We start from the raw sequence: 25,659 nt of genomic DNA, 5'->3' as shown, positions 1-25,659 counted from the left end.
CTCAAAAGTGACAATACAATAGAGGAGCTGGGTATTTATAGTAACCCATGCTCCTTAAGAGATAAACTATAAAAAGTAAAAAAATACAAAAAGAGGACTACTGATAACAGTTGAAAAACTGTTATTTTCATGCTTAAAATTGATACTAAAAGCAACCTTTAGACTTAGAAACTAGCTTGAAATCATGCATTTTATCTATATTTTCAGAAATAAGAGAGCTGGACAGGTTTATGCTTGATTTCAGTGTTTTTGTGCAGGTTTTAAGGTGAATTTAGTGAAAGAAGTGAAGAAGGAGAGAGATGGAATCATAAAAGGAAGCAAAGAGTGCAAAAAGAGAAGTCGAAGGCACCGCTCAGCGGCATTTTACCGCTGAGCGGCACTCAGGAGGTCACGGGAGGTCCGCTGAGGGGCAAACTGGCCGCTGAGGGGAAGAAAAGTGAAGCGTGATCACCGCTGAGCGGTATTTACCGCTGAGCGGCACTTTTTGGGCTTGGGCTTTTGTAATCTTTTGTAACTCTAGAATAGTATATAAGGACTTGCACGTCCTAGGATTAAGTATCTTTGGCAGAAACGAGGCAAACACTCTCTCTTCCACCCCTTTGAAGGAGGATCTTGGATGCTTAGGCTACCTCTTCACCTTTATTGGGTTTATTCTTTCATACTTTCATTGTAATTCATCTAGGTTCACCATGAATATGGTGAACTAAACCTTGTATGTTTGTTGGGGAATCAATGTAATCTCTTGAAGCTCTCATATATGGAATTTATGCTTGCATCTTTTCATTAAGACTTATGCTTTCTTTCATCATTAGTTAGGGTTTTTCCTCTTTGCTTAATGCTTGCATAGTTTAACTCATTCAATGCATGATTATTGGTTTTGTCGATACGGGCACGTACGGGGAAGTCTAGATCCGGGGAATTTCTCCCAATATTATATTGGTTGTCGTTAAGCTCCTGCACTTATGAACTAATCATTAGGAATGCTAGGAATTGTATGAACTATTTGATTAGGGAGAAGCCATCTAGAATGGTACTTTAGAGAGTGGCATTAACAATGATGATTTGAATGTTGAATTCCTAAAATGTATGAGAGTGGATGATATGAAATTGACCCCCAACAACATATTCATTCCTATATTTCCTTGAAAGTGTTTATCTTTTGTCTTTGCCATTGATCAATTCATGCATACATGTTTATTTTCTGTCTTGCATAACTAAATCCAAATATTTCGTTTGTAAGTCCTAGCTAATCAACAAATCACATAACTAAACTAGGCCGTGAGTCCTTTGGGAAGAACGATACTTGGTCTTACCAAGTTTATTACTTGAACGATTCGGTCATACTTGCCAATTGTGAAACAAGTTTGTGACATCATATTTTGGTGATCATAAATTTGTCCATCAAGTTTTTGGCGCCGTTGCTGGGGACTCGTGGTTTAACTGGTTAATTTGTGTGATTATTGATTATCTTTGACTTTAATTTTGAATTTCTGTTTTTATTTTTCTGTTTTTCTGTTATTTTATCTTTTTAGATTAGATTTTATCTTATTAGATTAGATTAGATTAGATTATATTTGATTTTATTTGATTAGATTTTATTAGATTTTATTTTATTAGATTTGATTAGATTTTATTTTATTTTATCTTTTTAGATTAGGTTAGATTTTATTTTATTCTATCTTATTTTATTCTATCTTCTGAATCTTTTATCTTCTGAATCTATATCTTCTTCTCTATCTTTTTGTGCTAACAAATATTTTCTAGAGTTTTGTGCCTAATGCATGCAGGATGCAATTCGATCAAGAATTTAACTATATGGGCACTCAATTCTTCCAAGGTCAACAAAGGAAAGTAAGAGATCTCATCTTTCAGGCAAGGCATGGAGGAATCACTAGGTCATGCATGGGACAGATATAAAAGCCTATTAAGAAAGACTCCCACGCATGGATTTAACGAAGGAGAAGTAGTCCTAATCTTCCTTGGAGGCCTTGGTTCACAAACCATGATGATGCTTGACGCCTCAGCTGGAGGCAATATCAAATGGAAGACTCCAGAGGAAGCCACAGAAATAATTGAAAGCATGACTACTAATGACAATAAGTGGAACAGTGAAAGAGGAGCTCCTATTCAACAAAAAGGAGTTCTACAGTTGCAATCCAAATATGCCTTGATAGCTCAGAACAAGATACTAACTCAACAATTGGAGAATCTCACAAAGATACTTGCACAACTACCCAAAGAGTTGAAGACTGCTGCACATGTACAATCCCAGTTGTGCGAATTATGTGGAGGCGACCATATCAATGGTCAATGTGCCTTTTCAGTAGAAGCAATAGAGGATGTAAACTACATGACCAATCAATATCGTCAAGGGAGTTACAATCAGGGGTGGAAACCACACCCAAGCATTGGTCAAGGGCAAACTGGGCAAGCGGGTCAATATAATAAGCAGCAGCAGCAACCCACCTTATGGCAACAGTTATCTATGCTTAATGATAGGTCCATGAGGATGGAGGAAACTCTCAACAATTTCATACAGAAAACTGAGTCTACCCAAAAGAGCACTGAAGCTGTTATCAAAAATTTGGAGACTCAGATGGGGCAGATCACCAAACAGGTGGAAGAAAGGTCAAGTAGAAATTGTGGGGCTAATACTGAGGTTAACCCCAGGGAAGAGTGTGAAGTGCTAGTGAGTGTAAATGTTGAAAAAGTTGAGTTGGAAAACGAAGAGAGAAAAGAGAGAGAAGAGAAAATTTGTGTGAAGATTGAGAAAGTGAGTAGAAAAAGAAAAGAAAAAAGAAAGTGAGAGAAAAGAAAAAGAGGAGGAGAGAAAAAAAGAAAGAATCATATGAAAAACCTCTTCCTCATCCAAAGAAGTATCATAGGAAGAAGGAATTTGAGCGCTTTATGGAAATCTTCAAGAAATTGGAGATTAAAGTTCCTATGATTGAGACACTGCAACAGGTTCCCGGTTTGATCAAATTTATGAAGAAGTTCAGTAGAAAGAAGAAAAAGAAGAAGGAACTTGAGCTTACTGGGTCAAGCTAATGACGTTAAAAGAGCGCTTGCTGGGAGGCAACCCAGTGGATTTAAAAACTTTTGATTTTGTTTTGTAACTTTTAATTTGTGGACATTATTTTGTAAATATTTTGTTGGATACAGCATCTACTGAAGGATGCTAAGTGGTTAAGTATCTACTGAAGGATACTAAGTTTGTAACACCTACTGATGGGTGTTGGTGAGAAAATTTTGCACCTACTGATGGGTGCTGGTAAGTCTGTAACACCTACTGATGGGTGTTGGTAAGTTTGAAACACCTACTGATGGGTGTTGGTGGATTTTGGGTCAGGCTCGTGACGTTAAACAAGCGCTACCTGGGAGGCAACCCAGTTGATTGATTGTTTTTGTTTGTTTTATTTTAGTTAGGGTTTGCATAAGTATTTTAAACATTGAATTGCAGGGAACCAGTGAGGGGCATGTTTAGGAGGCACGTAGGTTAAGAAAAGAAGGAGAAGAGCACATCACGCAAGTGCCGCTGAGCGGTATTTTACCGCTGAGCGGTACTCTCGCAGAATGGGCTTTAGTTCCCCTTAGCGGGACCCGAGCCCATTAGGGTATTTTTATACCCTAAACTGCGCATAAGCTTCTATTTTCAGGCTCTTCTCTGCACACACATTCCCACATACCTTTTCCAAGGTTCTCCACATCTTTTCCCTATTCCCTCTTAAGAAAATCTCCCTTTCACTCACTTTCTCACTAGTTTTCCATCTAAGTTTGGGGTTGGGAGAGAGCATCATTGAAGGGGATGATTTCTTCATTGTGGTTTACTAATGCTTAACAATGTATCTGTTGGTTTTGTGAATTATGTTTGATGCAGGGATGGCCTCCTCATCGGGCAAAAAGAATCAAGACTATAAGATCCAAGAAGAAGGAAGATACAGAGGACAGCTCAGACTGATGAGGAGCTCAGATAGCATTTGCTGATGAATGCTATCATATGCTTATGCTTTTGGTGGTTTAAGTTTTCTGAACTTATTTGTTTTTGTTTTTAGATTAGGGTTTGATGTACTCTATTGAACACCTGGTTTGTTATGATGGTTTGCTATTAACTGTGGTTGTTTGATAAGTAATGATTGAATGATGCTTATTGATTGATTGATGTTGAGATGATGTGCACATTAAATGCTTATACAGGTGATTCACAAGCTTTGTGAACAAATGCATGATATCATGATTGTGATTGTGAGATTAAGCAGGATGTGTATGTCAAATGTGAATGAGCTTATATGTGAGGTTTTGAGCTCCAGAGTTGTTATTGTTAAATGCTGTTACTTTGAAAGCATGAATGATTTTGCCCAGGTTTTCCATGATTGAATCAATTGCTTGTTTTGCATCATATGATCAAGGCCGTGTTGTTAAAACCCTTTTTATTGGCCAAATTCATAAAGTTAGCCTACTAAAAAGAGAACACGTTGTGTTCTATCCTTTGAACCCTTAGCCTTAAACATACACTGAACACCCTTGATTGAAAATCTTTACCTTGAGTTAAGTAGAAGATCTTGTGTGGTACTGTTAAATGTTCAAGTTTGGGGTTGTTGGGGAAACATGAAAAAGGAAAAGCATTGAGCTAAGAGCTAAAAAGTAAAAATATGCAAAGAGAAAGAAAAAGAAAAGAAAAAGAAGCAAAGCTCAATGCAAATGCAAAAGCAAAGGCAAAAGAAAGTTGGGAATGAATAAGAAAAATTGTGTTGTTATGATTCTCTTGACTCAAGGATTTTGTGATCCAGAAAAACCAATTTTCTTGTTAGCCCAGCCACATTATAAGCCATTGAAAAGTCCTTGTGATGATGCATGCTTGTGAATGTTTTTGATTGTGGTAAAATGAAAGGCAAAGTTGATTCATGTGACATTGTGATAGTGGAGTGAATGAGTGAAACACTTTACCTCTTATACACTTGTGTGTTGAGTGAAACACTTTACCTAGTGAGGAAATATTCCATGAGCACATGAACATCCATGCTTAATTGATTGATCATTCATGAAAAATAGCATTTGTTGGAATTTAAATGACTTTGTGAATAATAAAGCATGTGCACATCTTGATTGAACTCTTGGTCATTAGTTTGAGTGAAGTTGTTACTTATCTTGAAAAGAGGATTTTGAATGAGTGAACCATCATATGAATTGGTTGGAGATGGAGTTACATTTTGTTTGCTTGAGGACAAGCAAAGTTCTAAGTTTGGGGTTGTGATAACAGTTGAAAAACTGTTATTTTCATGCTTAAAATTGATACTAAAAGCAACCTTTAGACTTAGAAACTAGCTTGAAATCATGCATTTTATCTATATTTTCAGAAATAAGAGAGCTGGACAGGTTTATGCTTGATTTCAGTGTTTTTGTGCAGGTTTTAAGGTGAATTTAGTGAAAGAAGTGAAGAAGGAGAGAGATGGAATCATAAAAGGAAGCAAAGAGTGCAAAAAGAGAAGTCGAAGGCACCGCTCAGCGGCATTTTACCGCTGAGCGGCACTCAGGAGGTCACGGGAGGTCCGCTGAGGGGAAGAAAAGTGAAGCGTGGTCACCACTGAGCGGTATTTACCGCTGAGCGGCACTTTTTGGGCTTGGGCTTTTGTAATCTTTTGTAACTCTAGAATAGTATATAAGGACTTGCACGTCCTAGGATTAAGTATCTTTGGCAGAAACGAGGCAAACACTCTCTCTTCCACCCCTTTGAAGGAGGATCTTGGATGCTTAGGCTACCTCTTCACCTTTATTGGGTTTATTCTTTCATACTTTCATTGTAATTCATCTAGGTTCACCATGAATATGGTGAACTAAACCTTGTATGTTTGTTGGGGAATCAATGTAATCTCTTGAAGCTCTCATATATGGAATTTATGCTTGCATCTTTTCATTAAGACTTATGCTTTCTTTCATCATTAGTTAGGGTTTTTCCTCTTTGCTTAATGCTTGCATAGTTTAACTCATTCAATGCATGATTATTGGTTTTGTCGATACGGGCACGTACGGGGAAGTCTAGATCCGGGGAATTTCTCCCAATATTATATTGGTTGTCGTTAAGCTCCTGCACTTATGAACTAATCATTAGGAATGCTAGGAATTGTATGAACTATTTGATTAGGGAGAAGCCATCTAGAATGGTACTTTAGAGAGTGGCATTAACAATGATGATTTGAATGTTGAATTCCTAAAATGTATGAGAGTGGATGATATGAAATTGACCCCCAACAACATATTCATTCATATATTTCCTTGAAAGTGTTTATCTTTTGTCTTTGCCATTGATCAATTCATGCATACATGTTTATTTTCTGTCTTGCATAATTAAATCCAAATATTTCGTTTGTAAGTCCTAGCTAATCAACAAATCACATAACTAAACTAGGTCGTGAGTCCTTTGGGAAGAACGATACTTGGTCTTACCAAGTTTATTACTTGAACGATTCAGTCATACTTGCCGATTGTGAAACAAGTTTGTGACATCATATTTTGGTGATCATAAATTTGTCCATCAACTACGTCAAGTACGATTCCATCATATCACTTAAAAGCTACAAATGTTGTAGTTTGCCAAATGATAAAAGTAAGAAAATGGAGGGTTCTAACCTAAGGATGTCTAACCAACCTTTTTTAGTGAGATATATGAACTTGGTCCTATGACAAAATGAGCTAATTGAAAGCAGCATTTTAAGGTCTGGCCTATGGAATTCAGTCCTATTTAACAGCTGTGATTTGGACATGATTTTGGGATTCGACTATTTAAAATGAGGAGATGCACTTTAGAGGATAAGGTGAAGTTATTACTATTTATTAAAAATTTAGTATTTAAGAGTGTGATAAAATATATGTACATGTATAAGAAACTATGAAGTTATTAAAATCTCAATGACTATTACTGCAGTTTATCCTCTAAAGTGTTATTCCTTCACTGCAGAGGATCTAAATCTATGATTTATATTTCTTTCTCTACTGATCTTTTGCCTTTAACTTTTTCTCCTCTATTTATGGTATATTGTAGATGCGACAAATCCGTGCAGAAATTGGTGCTGTATCCAAAGCAGATGGGTAAATGAATTTTAGCTTTTTAGAAAATTAAGTTGTGATATCATTTGAAGCATTTGACCATAAAGTTTTTTTNNTTTATCTAACCTAGAAGACCTATATGAACCATAAGACATCTTTGTTTTTAAAAGTTTTCTTAATCTAAAGGGTTCAAAACTTTCACTTAGACAAGTCCCAGGTAAGAGAGGTGAGCTAAAGAGCTGCTTAAGTACCAAATCTTGCCTTGCCAGAAATGTCTTAGGCTACTAACTAATTACCCCTTAAACTAAAATCACCTTTAGAAACAAAGTACACAACTCAAACAATTAATCACAAATAAAAGACTAGACTCTCGGACTCTAATGTGAAAAGGCTTAGAGTTTAATCCCTTTTAGCCTAATCAACCCTAAACGTGAACACAAAATCAAAGATACAAAAACACTAAAGAAACCAGCGGACTCTAATGACCCCTACGAGATACACAAATTAAGTCAATATTAAAGTCTACTCCTATGGTGAAGCTTGTAGCTTTGGCTAACAAGACACATTCACCTGTCTAGCTATGCTAAAAATAAAAGCAAATAAAGTTGCCAAGAGTTTGAAAGAGCACCAAGGACTCTTCCTAAACACTTGGACTTTATAAAAGGCCCTTTTACAAAACAAAAGCTAAAGCTAAGAGTAGGCTAACACAAGCCTATTACAAACAAATTGAAGAAAATAATTACAAAAGAAAAACTATACTAGGCTGCTACGGTCCTGGTCCTGGTCCACTTCATTCATTTTGATGCCAAGTCCTTGTGCCAAAAAAAAATGTACACTCCTGTTGCTGGTTCGGCCAGCTTTGGCCCCTTTTCTAGCTTCTGGTTTATCCTATAATCACAAATCACAATTGGAATCAATGTGCCTTATCTACACACAGATATCAAAAGGATTAAATTCACACAATATAAAAGATTCTTCCCTTTTCTCCTAGTCTCGTACACTTGATGCAGCTATATAAATTTCTGTTGCTCTCAAATGACAAACTGCAATCAAAGATTCACAATCAGTTCAGCAGAGTAACCATCAATGCTATCAATTTCCAGCTAAGACAGAAACAATTAAGTAATCCAGAGGCAACAAAATTAAACAACTCCCCTAATTAAATGGTTGGTCTATCTTGCTGTAAACTCTACTGATATTCTGCTACTGCTTAAAATTCTTGACTCCAAATGTTTATCAACTCTGCACACAACAACATCAAACCAGATTCCAATTCAGCAAATCACATCATCCAACAAATTGCAAGCTATAACACAAACAGTTAAACAAATAGAAGTAATATAGCTAAGCAACTTCCCTGATTAATGCTATTTCTAGTTGTTGGTTTTAGTGGACTTTGTTGTAGGTTCTTCCTTGTGCTCAACTAATCAGCAGATTCATTCTTCACTTTTTCCCTGCACTGATTCGTTTCAGATCTGCTCACAGAAATTGCACCAACTCCAGCAAAAATACACAAGGACATAGATATTAAACCAGATGCAATGGGTGTAATTCAAAGCTGAACTAAACTGATTTAAACAATCATTCAATTCTAATTTAAATTCTGATCAATCCAATGGGTAAAAGAATTATGTGCTTAATTCAACCACAACGTCAGAATTGGAAAGTAAGTGCTTTAGTCACTTCTTCAAATGGAATGATGCTTTGGCAGTTAAAACAAGTTCATGCACAAGACTAATTACTCCAAGCAAATCAATTCATGCATAAATCAGTCCATGAACAACTAACTAGGTGGCATGCAAGGTATTCAATCAATCAATCTGAATAAAACTGAAATCTGCATGTGATTAATACCAGGAAAATATTTTCTATATGCATTTGGAAAAATTGATCTCAACAACGAAAGAATGATGGTGCTAATAAGTATTCAACAGATTTCAACAATTGTAAGCAAACCATGAAATCAGTAATCACATTCAGACATATAATATCTCAATGATTTCAGCAAGCAGTTTATAATCCAAAATGAATGCAATGTCAGTTTAAGCAAACCACAACTGATCCAATCTAATTGATCCAATTTCTTTTCCTGCACAATGAACAATCACAAAACAGTTAGATTAACAATGAATTCTCTATTTCAAAGTGCCAAGGAATTAGGCCAAATCAGCCTTACAAAACTCACAACACTCAGGCTTCTTTTTAAAAGCTTAAAGCACTCAAAATGTAAAGGTTTGGAAGGGAGATTCTCCCTTGGCAGTACACAGCTGGAGAGTATTCCAGACCACCACCACCTAAAATGCTACCAAGCACACAAACCTTCTTTCAATTTCCAGAAATCCAGAGTGAAAAAGCTTCTCAAGTAATAAAGAAATGGCTAGGCAAAGATCAAAGTAATGGACAGACAGGTAGAACAGAACAGGACAACCACTAAAGCAAAAGAATTTACAGCACAACAGAGAAACTGACTCAAGATCAGATTATGAAAGCAAACAAAGCTCAAATTAGAACAGCTGAACAGATTTTACATGTAATGTAGACAAAACTAAGACATTCAACAATGACAAGCAAGAAACAAAGCTTTTGATCACAGTAAGCACTCAAACAGGATCCTAAGATCAGTTCTAGAGTAGATTTCAAAAGCAATAAAAGATCAAGAACAAATTGCAGAATTTTTGTAAACAAATGTTCAAACTGATTCACTTTATTTCAGACTTGTAGTGCAGCATTTAACATTGTTAATTTCAGCCTTATGCACTGTTTTACAATGAAATCAGTAGAATCAACTCCAATTACAAGTGTTACTGCTAGGTTCAAATTCAAATCACAGATTTAGTGGTTTTTTGTACAAGATTACAAGTACTGCTGATGTGATGCAGATTTTTGTGGACTTAATCATCAACCACTTACAAATTTTAAGCCAGAACAACTTTGACACAAAGGTGCAGTAACACAAGTCAAATCAAATTTAATTCTGCAGAAAAGAAATTAAAGCACTCAGACACAATGACTCTAGGATGTACTGATGTTAGAACTTAGTAATGATCTAATACTAAGTAGAACAAACACACACTCAAAACATTAACACAGACTTCAAAGAACAACCAGTTCGGTGTAGCTGGCCAAATGAAAGACTGATGCTGCTGTAAGCATCTTGCACCCAAGCTCAATGCAACATTTCATAGCTTAATTGGTGTGCATTTGCTATCCACAAGCAGATTCAACTTTCAGCTCACAGAATTTCAAAAGTGCAATACAAATTACATGTAATGGTCAGCATCAAAAACTCAAGACAGCTTCAGATAAATGAAATGAAATTAAACTGCTGTTGAAGTCTGCATCAAGCTCATTCAATTGAATTTCACTGCTTATGATGATGAACAGATCTTACTCAAAGCAAAAAAAACTCAATTGAATCACAGTTAAACTCAGATTTAATTGACAATTAAAACAAAATAACATGACATAGACAAAACAGAAATGGATTTAGAAATTAAAATACTCAAACAAAGACTTGCACCGAAATAAAATGAAATAATACTCATATAATGACTCAAAGGCACAGAACAAGAAAGCTTAAACAAATAAGTAACACTCAACTTGAAAACCTAAACGCAGAAATTGAGATCCAAGAACGAACAAACATATTTGAATCTCATACAAAAAAACAACACATACTGAAACTGAATCAAGGCAAAACACTTTGAGAATTCCATGACGAACAAAAGTTAAACACAAGACAGTAAAGAAATTAACTAAGAACGCGAAAATGGAAGAATAAACTCAGAATCAAGACAGAATCAAAACACAAAACTAGAACAAAGACAGAGACACGAATCAAACTGAAACAAGAATCGAAACAACTCAATAATGGAAGAAAACTCAGAACAGAGACGAACCGAGATACTTACCTCTGAAGCGTGTTCGAACCTGGCTCTGATACCACTTGATGGACGAACGCCCGAGGAGAGGTCGATTGAAGCTGCGCGAATACAAACCGGACCTCCTCGAAGCTTCTCCGACGAAGAATACGCAGCGGAAAATGACAAAAACAGAGGGTTAAACTCGATAGAAACCCTAGAAATGGAAGGAAACCCAATATGAACCGATTAATCGGTTCAAAATGAAGATTGAACGGTGGAAAAGGTTTGGAACGAATCAAAAGTAATTTTAATCGGCTAAAATCAGAGAAAATGATGAAGGATGAAGAAACCCTAGACAAATGTGCAGATGATTTGGTGACAGTGGAAGAAAGATGAAGAAACTTGTGAATCTGATACTTACGGAGGAGAAGAGATGGATTTGTGATGAAGAATGGCTGGCGACGAGGAAACTCTTGAGTGGAAGAACGAGATGTGGTTCTGCGAGATGGAGAAAAAGCTCTCACGAAAGAGAGAATGTGGCTGTGCGTGTCTGATGTGTGAGAAGAAAAGCAAATGATGTGGAATGAGGGAGCGGACGCGTGGCTGAAGAAGGAATTGAAAAACGCTGACGCATGCGAGGTGGCAGCGAAGGAGAGGTGGCGTGGAGGAATGAGTAGCACCGTGGAATTTTGGAGAAATGGAAAAATAGAGTGTGCTTGGAAGGTGGCTAGAGGAAGTCTTTGGACTCTCTAGCCTATGACTTTCAAGAGAGAATTATTCTGATTTCAGAAATATAATTCTCATTCAGCTCAAAAGTGACAATACAATAGAGGAGCTGGGTATTTATAGTAACCCATGCTCCTTAAGAGATAAACTATAAAAAGTAAAAAAATACAAAAAGAGGACTACTGATAACAGTTGAAAAACTGTTATTTTCATGCTTAAAATTGATACTAAAAGCAACCTTTAGACTTAGAAACTAGCTTGAAATCATGCATTTTATCTATATTTTCAGAAATAAGAGAGCTGGACAGGTTTATGCTTGATTTCAGTGTTTTTGTGCAGGTTTTAAGGTGAATTTAGTGAAAGAAGTGAAGAAGGAGAGAGATGGAATCATAAAAGGAAGCAAAGAGTGCAAAAAGAGAAGTCGAAGGCACCGCTCAGCGGCATTTTACCGCTGAGCGGCACTCAGGAGGTCACGGGAGGTCCGCTGAGGGGCAAACTGGCCGCTGAGGGGAAGAAAAGTGAAGCGTGATCACCGCTGAGCGGTATTTACCGCTGAGCGGCACTTTTTGGGCTTGGGCTTTTGTAATCTTTTGTAACTCTAGAATAGTATATAAGGACTTGCACGTCCTAGGATTAAGTATCTTTGGCAGAAACGAGGCAAACACTCTCTCTTCCACCCCTTTGAAGGAGGATCTTGGATGCTTAGGCTACCTCTTCACCTTTATTGGGTTTATTCTTTCATACTTTCATTGTAATTCATCTAGGTTCACCATGAATATGGTGAACTAAACCTTGTATGTTTGTTGGGGAATCAATGTAATCTCTTGAAGCTCTCATATATGGAATTTATGCTTGCATCTTTTCATTAAGACTTATGCTTTCTTTCATCATTAGTTAGGGTTTTTCCTCTTTGCTTAATGCTTGCATAGTTTAACTCATTCAATGCATGATTATTGGTTTTGTCGATACGGGCACGTACGGGGAAGTCTAGATCCGGGGAATTTCTCCCAATATTATATTGGTTGTCGTTAAGCTCCTGCACTTATGAACTAATCATTAGGAATGCTAGGAATTGTATGAACTATTTGATTAGGGAGAAGCCATCTAGAATGGTACTTTAGAGAGTGGCATTAACAATGATGATTTGAATGTTGAATTCCTAAAATGTATGAGAGTGGATGATATGAAATTGACCCCCAACAACATATTCATTCCTATATTTCCTTGAAAGTGTTTATCTTTTGTCTTTGCCATTGATCAATTCATGCATACATGTTTATTTTCTGTCTTGCATAACTAAATCCAAATATTTCGTTTGTAAGTCCTAGCTAATCAACAAATCACATAACTAAACTAGGCCGTGAGTCCTTTGGGAAGAACGATACTTGGTCTTACCAAGTTTATTACTTGAACGATTCGGTCATACTTGCCAATTGTGAAACAAGTTTGTGACATCATATTTTGGTGATCATAAATTTGTCCATCAAGTTTTTGGCGCCGTTGCTGGGGACTCGTGGTTTAACTGGTTAATTTGTGTGATTATTGATTATCTTTGACTTTAATTTTGAATTTCTGTTTTTATTTTTCTGTTTTTCTGTTATTTTATCTTTTTAGATTAGATTTTATCTTATTAGATTAGATTAGATTAGATTATATTTGATTTTATTTGATTAGATTTTATTAGATTTTATTTTATTAGATTTGATTAGATTTTATTTTATTTTATCTTTTTAGATTAGGTTAGATTTTATTTTATTCTATCTTATTTTATTCTATCTTCTGAATCTTTTATCTTCTGAATCTATATCTTCTTCTCTATCTTTTTGTGCTAACAAATATTTTCTAGAGTTTTGTGCCTAATGCATGCAGGATGCAATTCGATCAAGAATTTAACTATATGGGCACTCAATTCTTCCAAGGTCAACAAAGGAAAGTAAGAGATCTCATCTTTCAGGCAAGGCATGGAGGAATCACTAGGTCATGCATGGGACAGATATAAAAGCCTATTAAGAAAGACTCCCACGCATGGATTTAACGAAGGAGAAGTAGTCCTAATCTTCCTTGGAGGCCTTGGTTCACAACCATGATGATGCTTGACGCCTCAGCTGGAGGCAATATCAAATGGAAGACTCCAGAGGAAGCCACAGAAATAATTGAAAGCATGACTACTAATGACAATAAGTGGAACAGTGAAAGAGGAGCTCCTATTCAACAAAAAGGAGTTCTACAGTTGCAATCCAAATATGCCTTGATAGCTCAGAACAAGATACTAACTCAACAATTGGAGAATCTCACAAAGATACTTGCACAACTACCCAAAGAGTTGAAGACTGCTGCACATGTACAATCCCAGTTGTGCGAATTATGTGGAGGCGACCATATCAATGGTCAATGTGCCTTTTCAGTAGAAGCAATAGAGGATGTAAACTACATGACCAATCAATATCGTCAAGGGAGTTACAATCAGGGGTGGAAACCACACCCAAGCATTGGTCAAGGGCAAACTGGGCAAGCGGGTCAATATAATAAGCAGCAGCAGCAACCCACCTTATGGCAACAGTTATCTATGCTTAATGATAGGTCCATGAGGATGGAGGAAACTCTCAACAATTTCATACAGAAAACTGAGTCTACCCAAAAGAGCACTGAAGCTGTTATCAAAAATTTGGAGACTCAGATGGGGCAGATCACCAAACAGGTGGAAGAAAGGTCAAGTAGAAATTGTGGGGCTAATACTGAGGTTAACCCCAGGGAAGAGTGTGAAGTGCTAGTGAGTGTAAATGTTGAAAAAGTTGAGTTGGAAAACGAAGAGAGAAAAGAGAGAGAAGAGAAAATTTGTGTGAAGATTGAGAAAGTGAGTAGAAAAAGAAAAGAAAAAAAGAAAGTGAGAGAAAAGAAAAAGAGGAGGAGAGAAAAAAAGAAAGAATCATATGAAAAACCTCTTCCTCATCCAAAGAAGTATCATAGGAAGAAGGAATTTGAGCGCTTTATGGAAATCTTCAAGAAATTGGAGATTAAAGTTCCTATGATTGAGACACTGCAACAGGTTCCCGGTTTGATCAAATTTATGAAGAAGTTCAGTAGAAAGAAGAAAAAGAAGAAGGAACTTGAGCTTACTGGGTCAAGCTAATGACGTTAAAAGAGCGCTTGCTGGGAGGCAACCCAGTGGATTTAAAAACTTTTGATTTTGTTTTGTAACTTTTAATTTGTGGACATTATTTTGTAAATATTTTGTTGGATACAGCATCTACTGAAGGATGCTAAGTGGTTAAGTATCTACTGAAGGATACTAAGTTTGTAACACCTACTGATGGGTGTTGGTGAGAAAATTTTGCACCTACTGATGGGTGCTGGTAAGTCTGTAACACCTACTGATGGGTGTTGGTAAGTTTGAAACACCTACTGATGGGTGTTGGTGGATTTTGGGTCAGGCTCGTGACGTTAAACAAGCGCTACCTGGGAGGCAACCCAGTTGATTGATTGTTTTTGTTTGTTTTATTTTAGTTAGGGTTTGCATAAGTATTTTAAACATTGAATTGCAGGGAACCAGTGAGGGGCATGTTTAGGAGGCACGTAGGTTAAGAAAAGAAGGAGAAGAGCACATCACGCAAGTGCCGCTGAGCGGTATTTTACCGCTGAGCGGTACTCTCGCAGAATGGGCTTTAGTTCCCCTTAGCGGGACCCGAGCCCATTAGGGTATTTTTATACCCTAAACTGCGCATAAGCTTCTATTTTCAGGCTCTTCTCTGCACACACATTCCCACATACCTTTTCCAAGGTTCTCCACATCTTTTCCCTATTCCCTCTTAAGAAAATCTCCCTTTCACTCACTTTCTCACTAGTTTTCCATCTAAGTTTGGGTTGGGAGAGAGCATCATTGAAGGGGATGATTTCTTCATTGTGGTTTACTAATGCTTAACAATGTATCTGTTGGTTTTGTGAATTATGTTTGATGCAGGGATGGCCTCCTCATCGGGCAAAAAGAATCAAGACTATAAGATCCAAGAAGAAGGAAGATACAGAGGACAGCTCAGACTGATGAGGAGCTCAGATAGCATTTGCTGATGAATGCTATCATATGCTTATGCTTTTGGTGGTTTAAGTTTTCTGAACTTATTTGTTTTTGTTTTTAGATTAGGGTTTGATGTACTCTATTGAACACCTGGTTTGTTATGATGGTTTGCTATTAACTGTGGTTGTTTGATAAGTAATGATTGAATGATGCTTATTGATTGATTGATGTTGAGATGATGTGCACATTAAATGCTTATACAGGTGATTCACAAGCTTTGTGAACAAATGCATGATATCATGATTGTGATTGTGAGATTAAGCAGGATGTGTATGTCAAATGTGAATGAGCTTATATGTGAGGTTTTGAGCTCCAGAGTTGTTATTGTTAAATGCTGTTACTTTGAAAGCATGAATGATTTTGCCCAGGTTTTCCATGATTGAATCAATTGCTTGTTTTGCATCATATGATCAAGGCCGTGTTGTTTAAAACCCTTTTTATTGGCCAAATTCATAAAGTTAGCCTACTAAAAAGAGAACACGTTGTGTTCTATCCTTTGAACCCTTAGCCTTAAACATACACTGAACACCCTTGATTGAAAATCTTTACCTTGAGTTAAGTAGAAGATCTTGTGTGGTACTGTTAAATGTTCAAGTTTGGGGTTGTTGGGGAAACATGAAAAAGGAAAAGCATTGAGCTAAGAGCTAAAAAGTAAAATATGCAAAGAGAAAGAAAAAGAAAAGAAAAAGAAGCAAAGCTCAATGCAAATGCAAAAGCAAAGGCAAAAGAAAGTTGGGAATGAATAAGAAAATTGTGTTGTTATGATTCTCTTGACTCAAGGATTTTGTGATCCAGAAAAACCAATTTTCTTGTTAGCCCAGCCACATTATAAGCCATTGAAAAGTCCTTGTGATGATGCATGCTTGTGAATGTTTTTGATTGTGGTAAAATGAAAGGCAAAGTTGATTCATGTGACATTGTGATAGTGGAGTGAATGAGTGAAACACTTTACCTCTTATACACTTGTGTGTTGAGTGAAACACTTTACCTAGTGAGGAAATATTCCATGAGCACATGAACATCCATGCTTAATTGATTGATCATTCATGAAAAATAGCATTTGTTGGAATTTAAATGACTTTGTGAATAATAAAGCATGTGCACATCTTGATTGAACTCTTGGTCATTAGTTTGAGTGAAGTTGTTACTTATCTTGAAAAGAGGATTTTGAATGAGTGAACCATCATATGAATTGGTTGGAGATGGAGTTACATTTTGTTTGCTTGAGGACAAGCAAAGTTCTAAGTTTGGGGTTGTGATAACAGTTGAAAAACTGTTATTTTCATGCTTAAAATTGATACTAAAAGCAACCTTTAGACTTAGAAACTAGCTTGAAATCATGCATTTTATCTATATTTTCAGAAATAAGAGAGCTGGACAGGTTTATGCTTGATTTCAGTGTTTTTGTGCAGGTTTTAAGGTGAATTTAGTGAAAGAAGTGAAGAAGGAGAGAGATGGAATCATAAAAGGAAGCAAAGAGTGCAAAAAGAGAAGTCGAAGGCACCGCTCAGCGGCATTTTACCGCTGAGCGGCACTCAGGAGGTCACGGGAGGTCCGCTGAGGGGAAGAAAAGTGAAGCGTGGTCACCACTGAGCGGTATTTACCGCTGAGCGGCACTTTTTGGGCTTGGGCTTTTGTAATCTTTTGTAACTCTAGAATAGTATATAAGGACTTGCACGTCCTAGGATTAAGTATCTTTGGCAGAAACGAGGCAAACACTCTCTCTTCCACCCCTTTGAAGGAGGATCTTGGATGCTTAGGCTACCTCTTCACCTTTATTGGGTTTATTCTTTCATACTTTCATTGTAATTCATCTAGGTTCACCATGAATATGGTGAACTAAACCTTGTATGTTTGTTGGGGAATCAATGTAATCTCTTGAAGCTCTCATATATGGAATTTATGCTTGCATCTTTTCATTAAGACTTATGCTTTCTTTCATCATTAGTTAGGGTTTTTCCTCTTTGCTTAATGCTTGCATAGTTTAACTCATTCAATGCATGATTATTGGTTTTGTCGATACGGGCACGTACGGGGAAGTCTAGATCCGGGGAATTTCTCCCAATATTATATTGGTTGTCGTTAAGCTCCTGCACTTATGAACTAATCATTAGGAATGCTAGGAATTGTATGAACTATTTGATTAGGGAGAAGCCATCTAGAATGGTACTTTAGAGAGTGGCATTAACAATGATGATTTGAATGTTGAATTCCTAAAATGTATGAGAGTGGATGATATGAAATTGACCCCCAACAACATATTCATTCATATATTTCCTTGAAAGTGTTTATCTTTTGTCTTTGCCATTGATCAATTCATGCATACATGTTTATTTTCTGTCTTGCATAATTAAATCCAAATATTTCGTTTGTAAGTCCTAGCTAATCAACAAATCACATAACTAAACTAGGTCGTGAGTCCTTTGGGAAGAACGATACTTGGTCTTACCAAGTTTATTACTTGAACGATTCAGTCATACTTGCCGATTGTGAAACAAGTTTGTGACATCATATTTTGGTGATCATAAATTTGTCCATCAACTACGTCAAGTACGATTCCATCATATCACTTAAAAGCTACAAATGTTGTAGTTTGCCAAATGATAAAAGTAAGAAAATGGAGGGTTCTAACCCTAAGGATGTCTAACCAACCTTTTTTAGTGAGATATATGAACTTGGTCCTATGACAAAATGAGCTAATTGAAAGCAGCATTTTAAGGTCTGGCCTATGGAATTCAGTCCTATTTAACAGCTGTGATTTGGACATGATTTTGGGATTCGACTATTTAAAATGAGGAGATGCACTTTAGAGGATAAGGTGAAGTTATTACTATTTATTAAAAATTTAGTATTTAAGAGTGTGATAAAATATATGTACATGTATAAGAAACTATGAAGTTATTAAAATCTCAATGACTATTACTGCAGTTTATCCTCTAAAGTGTTATTCCTTCACTGCAGAGGATCTAAATCTATGATTTTATATTTCTTTCTCTACTGATCTTTTGCCTTTAACTTTTTCTCCTCTCTTTATGGTATATTGTAGATGCGACAAATTCGTGCAGAAATTGGTGCTGTATCCAAAGCAGATGGGTAAATGAATTTTAGCTTTTTAGAAAATTAAGTTGTGATATCATTTGAAGCATTTGACCATAAAGTTTTTTTGTTTTGAAAACAGTTCTGCCATGTTTGAGATGGGTAATACAAAAGTTATTGCTGCCGTCTATGGCCCTAGAGAGGTACTGTTTAATTATTTACCTTGCTAATGAAAATTTGTCTATGTAATTTAAGGATTGTTAACTATCCTTTTTCAGTGTTAGTTGGTTTAGACATTTAAAAAACTTTGATGTTGTAGTTGAGCTTTAGATGATTTGCTGTTTTTCTTTAGTAACTTCTCTGCATTTCAGGTGCAAAATAGAAGCCAAATAACCAACCATGCTCTGGTAGTTTTTTTTTTCTAAGTTATGTTGTCTGTATTTATATGAATTGTAACAAAAACTTAATTGTTGCTTATGTGCAATGTATGTCTATAGGTTCGGTGTGAGTACAGCATGGCTAATTTTAGCACTGGAGATCGCATGAGGAAATCAAAGGGTGACAGGTTTTGCTCATTTACTTGCTTTTGTTTAACTTCCTATTCTTTTTGACCTTTCACTTATTTTTTATATATTCGTAGTTTTATACTTATCAAAATGGTATTGGAGCATAGACTACTAGGATGATAGTGAATGTTGCATTAGTAGAATCTATCTTAAAAGTGCCTTGTAATTTGTAAATTGGACTTTTTGATCTTTTTACTGAGGTAAGAATTTAATAGCAATGGTGGTAATGCATGTTTAGACTTTTAGAGTATAAATTTTGATTATTAATTAGTAATATATATATTATTAATTAGTAATATATATATATATATATATATATATATATTGCATTTGTTCATGTGATACAGTATAATTTTTTTTTTAATCTTGCATTCATAATTTTCTATGTAACAACTATCTTGCTATCCACTAACGTATTGTAGTGTTTTTGGGGCTGGCTGCTCCATGCCTTTGATATAGCTGACTACAGGCTCAACAATGGGTTATGTATCATAAAACAATGAAAAGCTTAACCCCATGCACCCTTTTACTGCCTTTTCTCATTTTTAATCTTTTTTGCAAGCTTTGACTTTTTTGAGTAATCTTTGGCCAAAACTCACTGAATAGTTTTGAATGGCTTAACCATCAATGTTTGCAGATATAAATGTTATCCTGTTTTGCTTTTCCTTCATAGTTTTAATATGGTTCTCATTGTAAGGTTCTCTTACAGAAGGATAATAGGATCACTTCTTATTTTTTACTACGTGATTTGAAGTTCTCATTCTACAGGAGATCAACTGAAATTTCCCTAGTTATTCGACAAACGATGGAAGCATCTATATTGACACATCTATTGCCTCGATCTCAGGTTTTATCCCCATCTCTTTGAGAGCACGTCTTAATTTTCGAGGACGAAAATTTTTGTAGTTGGGGGGAATGTCAGGCCTCAGAAAAAAAAAAAACGTGGCAGTCTGAGAGCGCGCCACCTCAGCGACACACGTGGAGACAGCAGCGTCTGTCGGATGCCAGGGTGTGAACGTGCGTCCGATGGTAGTGGAAAACACGTGGCAACCTCAGAGTGGACGACCGCCCAGCATGGCCGACAGGAGCGTGGTGGAGTGCCCTGGCAGCATGGGAATGTGTCTGCCAAAGTGGGAACGTGCGCTGGCTGCCAGACTGGACGTGCGCTCGAAAGGGGGTGGGAACAAATCTGAGATCTGAATTTATTCCCCACTCCCACTGCACGCCCCCTCTTTCCTTCATTTCTGAGAAATTCTTTCTCTCCTCCTTCTCTCTAAACTCTCTGCACCCTCTCTCTAAGACACACCACCGTTTCATCCCCTCCAATTCTGTATTCCAGCACCGTAGAAGGACGCTCGGCGTCAAGGACTTCCAGAGAAGAACGTTCGGTTAGTGAAGCTGTGTGGATAACAAGCGTTGGCGGTAGGAGAAATTGTAGTGGAGAATTGTAATTTGCGCATCTGTGGACGTTCGTTCATTTTCCAAGTAAGGGAAGCTTATTTGATTTAATTCATGTGGTGTGCCTTGTATGAACGTTCGTTAATTTACTGCATGAAATTAATGCATGATGTATGATACGTATGAAATGTTTGAACGATCGTTATTTGCTGGATGAGTATAATGCATGATGTTAATGTGCTTGAGATGCATGAACGTTCGCTAATTTGGTGAAATGAAATATATGAATTTACATGATATGAGTCGTATTAACTGTGAAAGTTAATGATGATATGAACTGGAATGAGAATGGATTGTAAGAGAATTTCCCATAAATATGTACGTTCCTACTGCACGGTCATTGACCGTTCGGTTTTCCAGTAAGTAACAGTGAAATGTTGATTCTCTCATTTAAATAGTAATCTAGTGGAGGACGAGCGTCCTCGTGTCAAAATACTCTGATTGAGCGTTCGTCCTTTAGGGTGCTCGGTTTTTATGATGAGCGCTCGTCCTAATTGGTGTTCGGTCTGATACCGAACGCTCGCTCAAAATGGCGCTCGGTTTTGAACTGAGCGTTCGTCCAGCGCTCGGTTTTGAATTGAGCGTTCGTCCTAATGGTCTCGGTTTTGAATTGAGCGTTCGTCCTAATGGTCTCGGTTTTGATTGAGCGTTCGTCCTAAAGGGTGTTCGGTTTATATTGAACGCTCGTCCTAATGGTGCTCGGTTTTGAAAGGAGCGTTCGTCCTAAAAATGGGGCTCGGTCTTACACTGAGTGCTCGCTCAAAATGGTGTTCGGTTTTATTGAAAAAGCGTACGTCCAATTTCAGATTATCCACCGTTTGGTTATTTATTTAAAATTCACGAGCGTCAGTTCATTTAAATATTCTCAAGGTAAATAACGTTCGTCCAAATAGCCATTCGCGTTCGTCCAAATGAACAGTGTATTTTTCAGCCATTCGTGTTCGTCCAATAAACAGTATAATATGTATCCCAGTACGTCATTGAAATTCAGCCGTTCGTACTCTGATTCGAACGAGCGTCTTTTGGGTCTCGCTCACAGCGTTCGTCCTCGGTTTTATTGGGGATAGAACGTTCCGTTTTTTTTTGGTTTCATTATGAATGATGAAAATGATTATGGAATGATGAATAGTGAATGATGTACAGTATATGAAATGAAATGAAAGTATGAATATTGAACGAGCGTTCCGGGGAGGAATGACTCATGGATGATTATAAGAATTTTGTAAAGTATGACTGTGGATAGTTAATGCTGGCTGTTCGATCCTGATATTCCGTGACTACTCGTCCTCACATAGAGGGGTATGTCATGCGTGGGAATGGCAGGAGTTCCCCGTCACATAACAGTAATTTGGGCGGAACCGTTACATAACAGTAATTTGGACGGAACGGACTAACCTCGGGTGGCAGCTGATGAGAATGCCAGTTACCACACCACCCGGGTGCGTGAACGCCTGTAACTACGCAGAATTCATACAGTCCGGACAGTCAGTCGTGTATTGAGTTTTATGTTGAGCGTGCGTTGAAATAAGGACGTATGTTGAATTGTTTACTTGAATTGATGTGTTGATGCATGAATTAAATTACATAAGCTTACCCTTGCGTTTTCCTTGTGTTGTCTCGTTTTGTACGTCCGTCCTGTCATTGCAATGATCATCCGTGTGGATGTGAGCAGAGGGAGACGAGCGTTTGGAGGATGTTCTGAACGAAGAGAATCTGGTTGAAGTTGAAGTGAAGACCGAGCAGTAAGAGGTTCGGCTAGTAGTGTAGCAGTGTGCTATAATGGTTGTTCGATCACTTAGCTGTTTGCTTTTGGTTTGTACGACCGTTCGGTAATTTCCGTGTAAACCGTTCGGTCAAGTTTTAATTGTACGTTCGGCTGAAATTTGTAACTCTTGTGAGGACGTGCGGCTTTGCGCGTTCGTTCGTTATTGATGTAAGACTGTACTCAAGGACGTTTGTCCTTGAGCTTTCGTTCGTTCGATTTTATTTTTAGTAATAAAACTGTACTGTTTTATTATTAACTGTGATTTTCTAATTATATGGTTTATGACTGTATTTTTGGGATGTCACAACCTCCAACCGAATAAACGTGCTCAATCACGAAGTCATACATATTCTCAATAATATGTATAACTAATCCAATATTGGATCAAGGAAATAACCCACAATTCTCAATAATTGCTTCAAAATACTCCCACGGATTCATGCATTGCCGAACGTTATTTCCAACTCCGATACTATCTGAACGAACGTTCTGAAATCAATCCTCATCAAAAGCCGAACGCTGCCGATGAACACCAAACCTAACCGAGCTCCAAGGACGAACGCTCACAGACCAAGGACGAACGTTCACAAATTAAAGGACGAACGTTCACAAATTCAAGGACGAACGTTTAAGATCCACACCGAACACTTAAAACCGAACGCTCACTTATATCCAAAAACCGAACGCTCATTATACCCAAAAATCGAGCGCTCACTTACACTCAAAAACCGAGCGCTCACTTACACTCAAAAACCGAACGCTCACTTATACTCCAAAACCGAACGGTCGTTAAACGCAAAAGCCGAACGCTCATAATTACCACAAGGCCGAACGCTCAATTACTGAGCCGAACGCTAAGATCCATCACTCTGGCCGAACGCTAAACCATTGGACACTTTGGACGAGCGCATAATATCAGACATCTTCAAAGAACGAACGCTCTTTATAACCTATGGACGTTCGTCTTGAGACTAAGGCCGAACGTTCAAGATTACTCCACCAAAATACTAAGTTACGGACGAACGCTCATAATTCACTGTTTAAATACCACTTGGACGAGCGTCCCATATATTATGACGAACGAACGCGGACGTTCGTTCAGAACCGAACGCTCAGCAATTTGGACGAACGTCCAATTTCACCAGAATTGGACGAACGTTCAGAAGTTGGCCGACCACTATTTGGTCGAGCACTGTTAGGACGAACGTCCAATTTTGACTCCCCAAAATTGGACGAACGCGCATTCTGCAGAAATTCTGCAGAATCGCACCAGAGTCCAGAAAGCCCAAAAAACCTCCATTTTCATTCCTTCTTCCCAGATTTTACCCAGTTTTGCATCAAACACTAATAACTCAAAAATCAAGGAAATAAATCAAGCTCCCCTTACCTCTTGAAGACTTCCTTGTAAGTTTTGGGATCAATCTCCTCCTAGACGTGCAGATCAAGATCTCCTAGCAACTTCAACAGCTCTCCACTTCCTCTCCCAGATCTTGGTGCAAGAACTCCACCCTCACAAGATGCTCAACCCAGATCCTCCTCTCAGTTCTTCTAAAATTGGTACTGCTTCCCTTGGGTGCTCTTGGACGGTTGAAAAAGGGAAGAAAGGATTTCCTTCCTCTGGGTTGTTCTCCCGTTGTGGCAAGCATACACCAAAGCACTAAGTTTTGGAATAAAGGAGAGGACTTCCGAAAGCATCCAGCAGCAGCGTGAAGAAAGCTTCACGGCCTTTACAAGAAATTATAGTTTGGAAGCAAAGAAGAGAAGTCCAACACACCAGCAGCTGCAACCGTGAATGAAGAAGAAGTACATGGCCATGGCATCCGAGAGTAGATGCCCCTACTGAGACCATTCCCCCCTCATTCTCCCATTCCTATCATTGCACTCCAATAATGCACTCCCAATAGTCAAAGAGGTGGGTGACCACCATGCCCCCACCATGTCCCCCACCATCCAAAATTTACGGGTCTTACAAAATTCATACAAGATAATTATAAACAATTAACAATAATAAAATATTACTGTAAATGGTCATATAAGAATACAATATTTGACAATCATAAAAATAATCCTAATATAAAAATTCATGGGGAAACAAGAAGTTGAATCTGGCAGAGCCGGTTAGACAACTTCTAATCCATCCAAAAATACAATATAATTAAATAACAAGAACAATAACATGTATGGGGAAATAAGAAGTTGAATCTGGCAGAGCCGGTTAGACAACTTCTAATCCTTCCAAAAATGCAATAAAATAAATAAGTAAAGCAATAAATAGTTTGGGGAAACAAGAAGTTGAATCTGGCAGAGCCGGTTAGACAACTTCTAATCCTTCCAAAATGCAATAAAATAAATAAGTAAAGAAATAAAACGTTTGGGGAAACAAGAAGTTGAATCTGGCAGAGCCGGTTAGACAACTTCTAATCCTTCCAAAATACGATAAAAATAAACAAGGAAAGCAATAAAATGTTTGGGGAAACAAGAAATTGAATCTGGCAGAGCCGGTTAGACAATTTCTAATCCTTCCAAAATACAAAAATAAACAACTAATAACATACAAATGGCATAACATAATCAATATCACGTTTTACAACTATCACACTTGGATATCAACACAAAAGCATACTCTCATTTAAATTCAAAATCATACAGAAACAAAATACTCCATATTCAAGATTTAAGATCAGACAAAAGCAAAATATAGCATATTCAAGACTCAAGATAATACAAAAGGAGATACTCAAGGTTAGCTCCCCTTACCTCTATTCCAGACTTAGTTTCCTCTTCTCAAACCGTTCTTCGGAAACTTCCAGAATTTCCCCTCTTCAACTAGAATTTCCTCCAACTCTCTTCTCTCACAATTTCTCTAGAATTTTGGTGCAAATCTTCAGCCTCCCCCCCTTGGCTATTTATAGCCAAAAATTTTTTTTACTATTCATTTTTACTATTCATTTTTACTATTCACTTTTACTATTCATTTTTACTATTCAAATATTATTTTTTATTCACCATTCTTATCTCTGAATGATTAATTCTACGTGGAGTGTTCTCTTCCACAATTTATTTTAATATTTTTTTTTAACTATTCACTATTCACTATTTACTATTTACTATTTACTATTCACTATTCACTTT

At 37.2% G+C, this 25,659-nt stretch overlaps 1 protein-coding gene and 1 long non-coding RNA gene across 3 annotated transcripts in view; one reads left to right on the top strand and one right to left on the bottom strand.

The window, feature by feature from the left end:
• Positions 1-25,659, top strand: part of LOC148199007 (exosome complex component RRP41 homolog) — a 57,180-nt gene that overhangs the window by 14,948 nt on the left and 16,573 nt on the right. For both annotated transcript variants that reach the window (XM_088114358.1, XM_088114359.1), the window contains exons 2-6: positions 7,037-7,083; positions 18,881-18,941; positions 19,110-19,145; positions 19,236-19,303; positions 20,073-20,151. In XM_088114358.1, coding sequence (XP_087970484.1) covers positions 7,037-7,083; positions 18,881-18,941; positions 19,110-19,145; positions 19,236-19,303; positions 20,073-20,151 — 291 coding nt within the window. The remainder of the gene's footprint in view (positions 1-7,036; positions 7,084-18,880; positions 18,942-19,109; positions 19,146-19,235; positions 19,304-20,072; positions 20,152-25,659) is intronic.
• Positions 7,502-11,692, bottom strand: LOC148199009 (uncharacterized). The gene is made up of 2 exons (XR_015786259.1): positions 11,326-11,692; positions 7,502-11,054 (listed from the first exon to the last, which is right to left on the bottom strand). It is a non-coding gene; the product is annotated as an uncharacterized LOC148199009 (long non-coding RNA).

The sequence above is a fragment of the Vigna umbellata genome, chromosome 4 (genome assembly GCF_029865625.1).
Source record: "Vigna umbellata cultivar VRB3 chromosome 4, Vumbellata_1.0, whole genome shotgun sequence".
Lineage (NCBI taxonomy): Eukaryota > Viridiplantae > Streptophyta > Magnoliopsida > Fabales > Fabaceae > Vigna > Vigna umbellata.
Note: the sequence above shows the minus strand (reverse complement) of the source record. Positions and strands in the feature narration are given on the sequence as shown.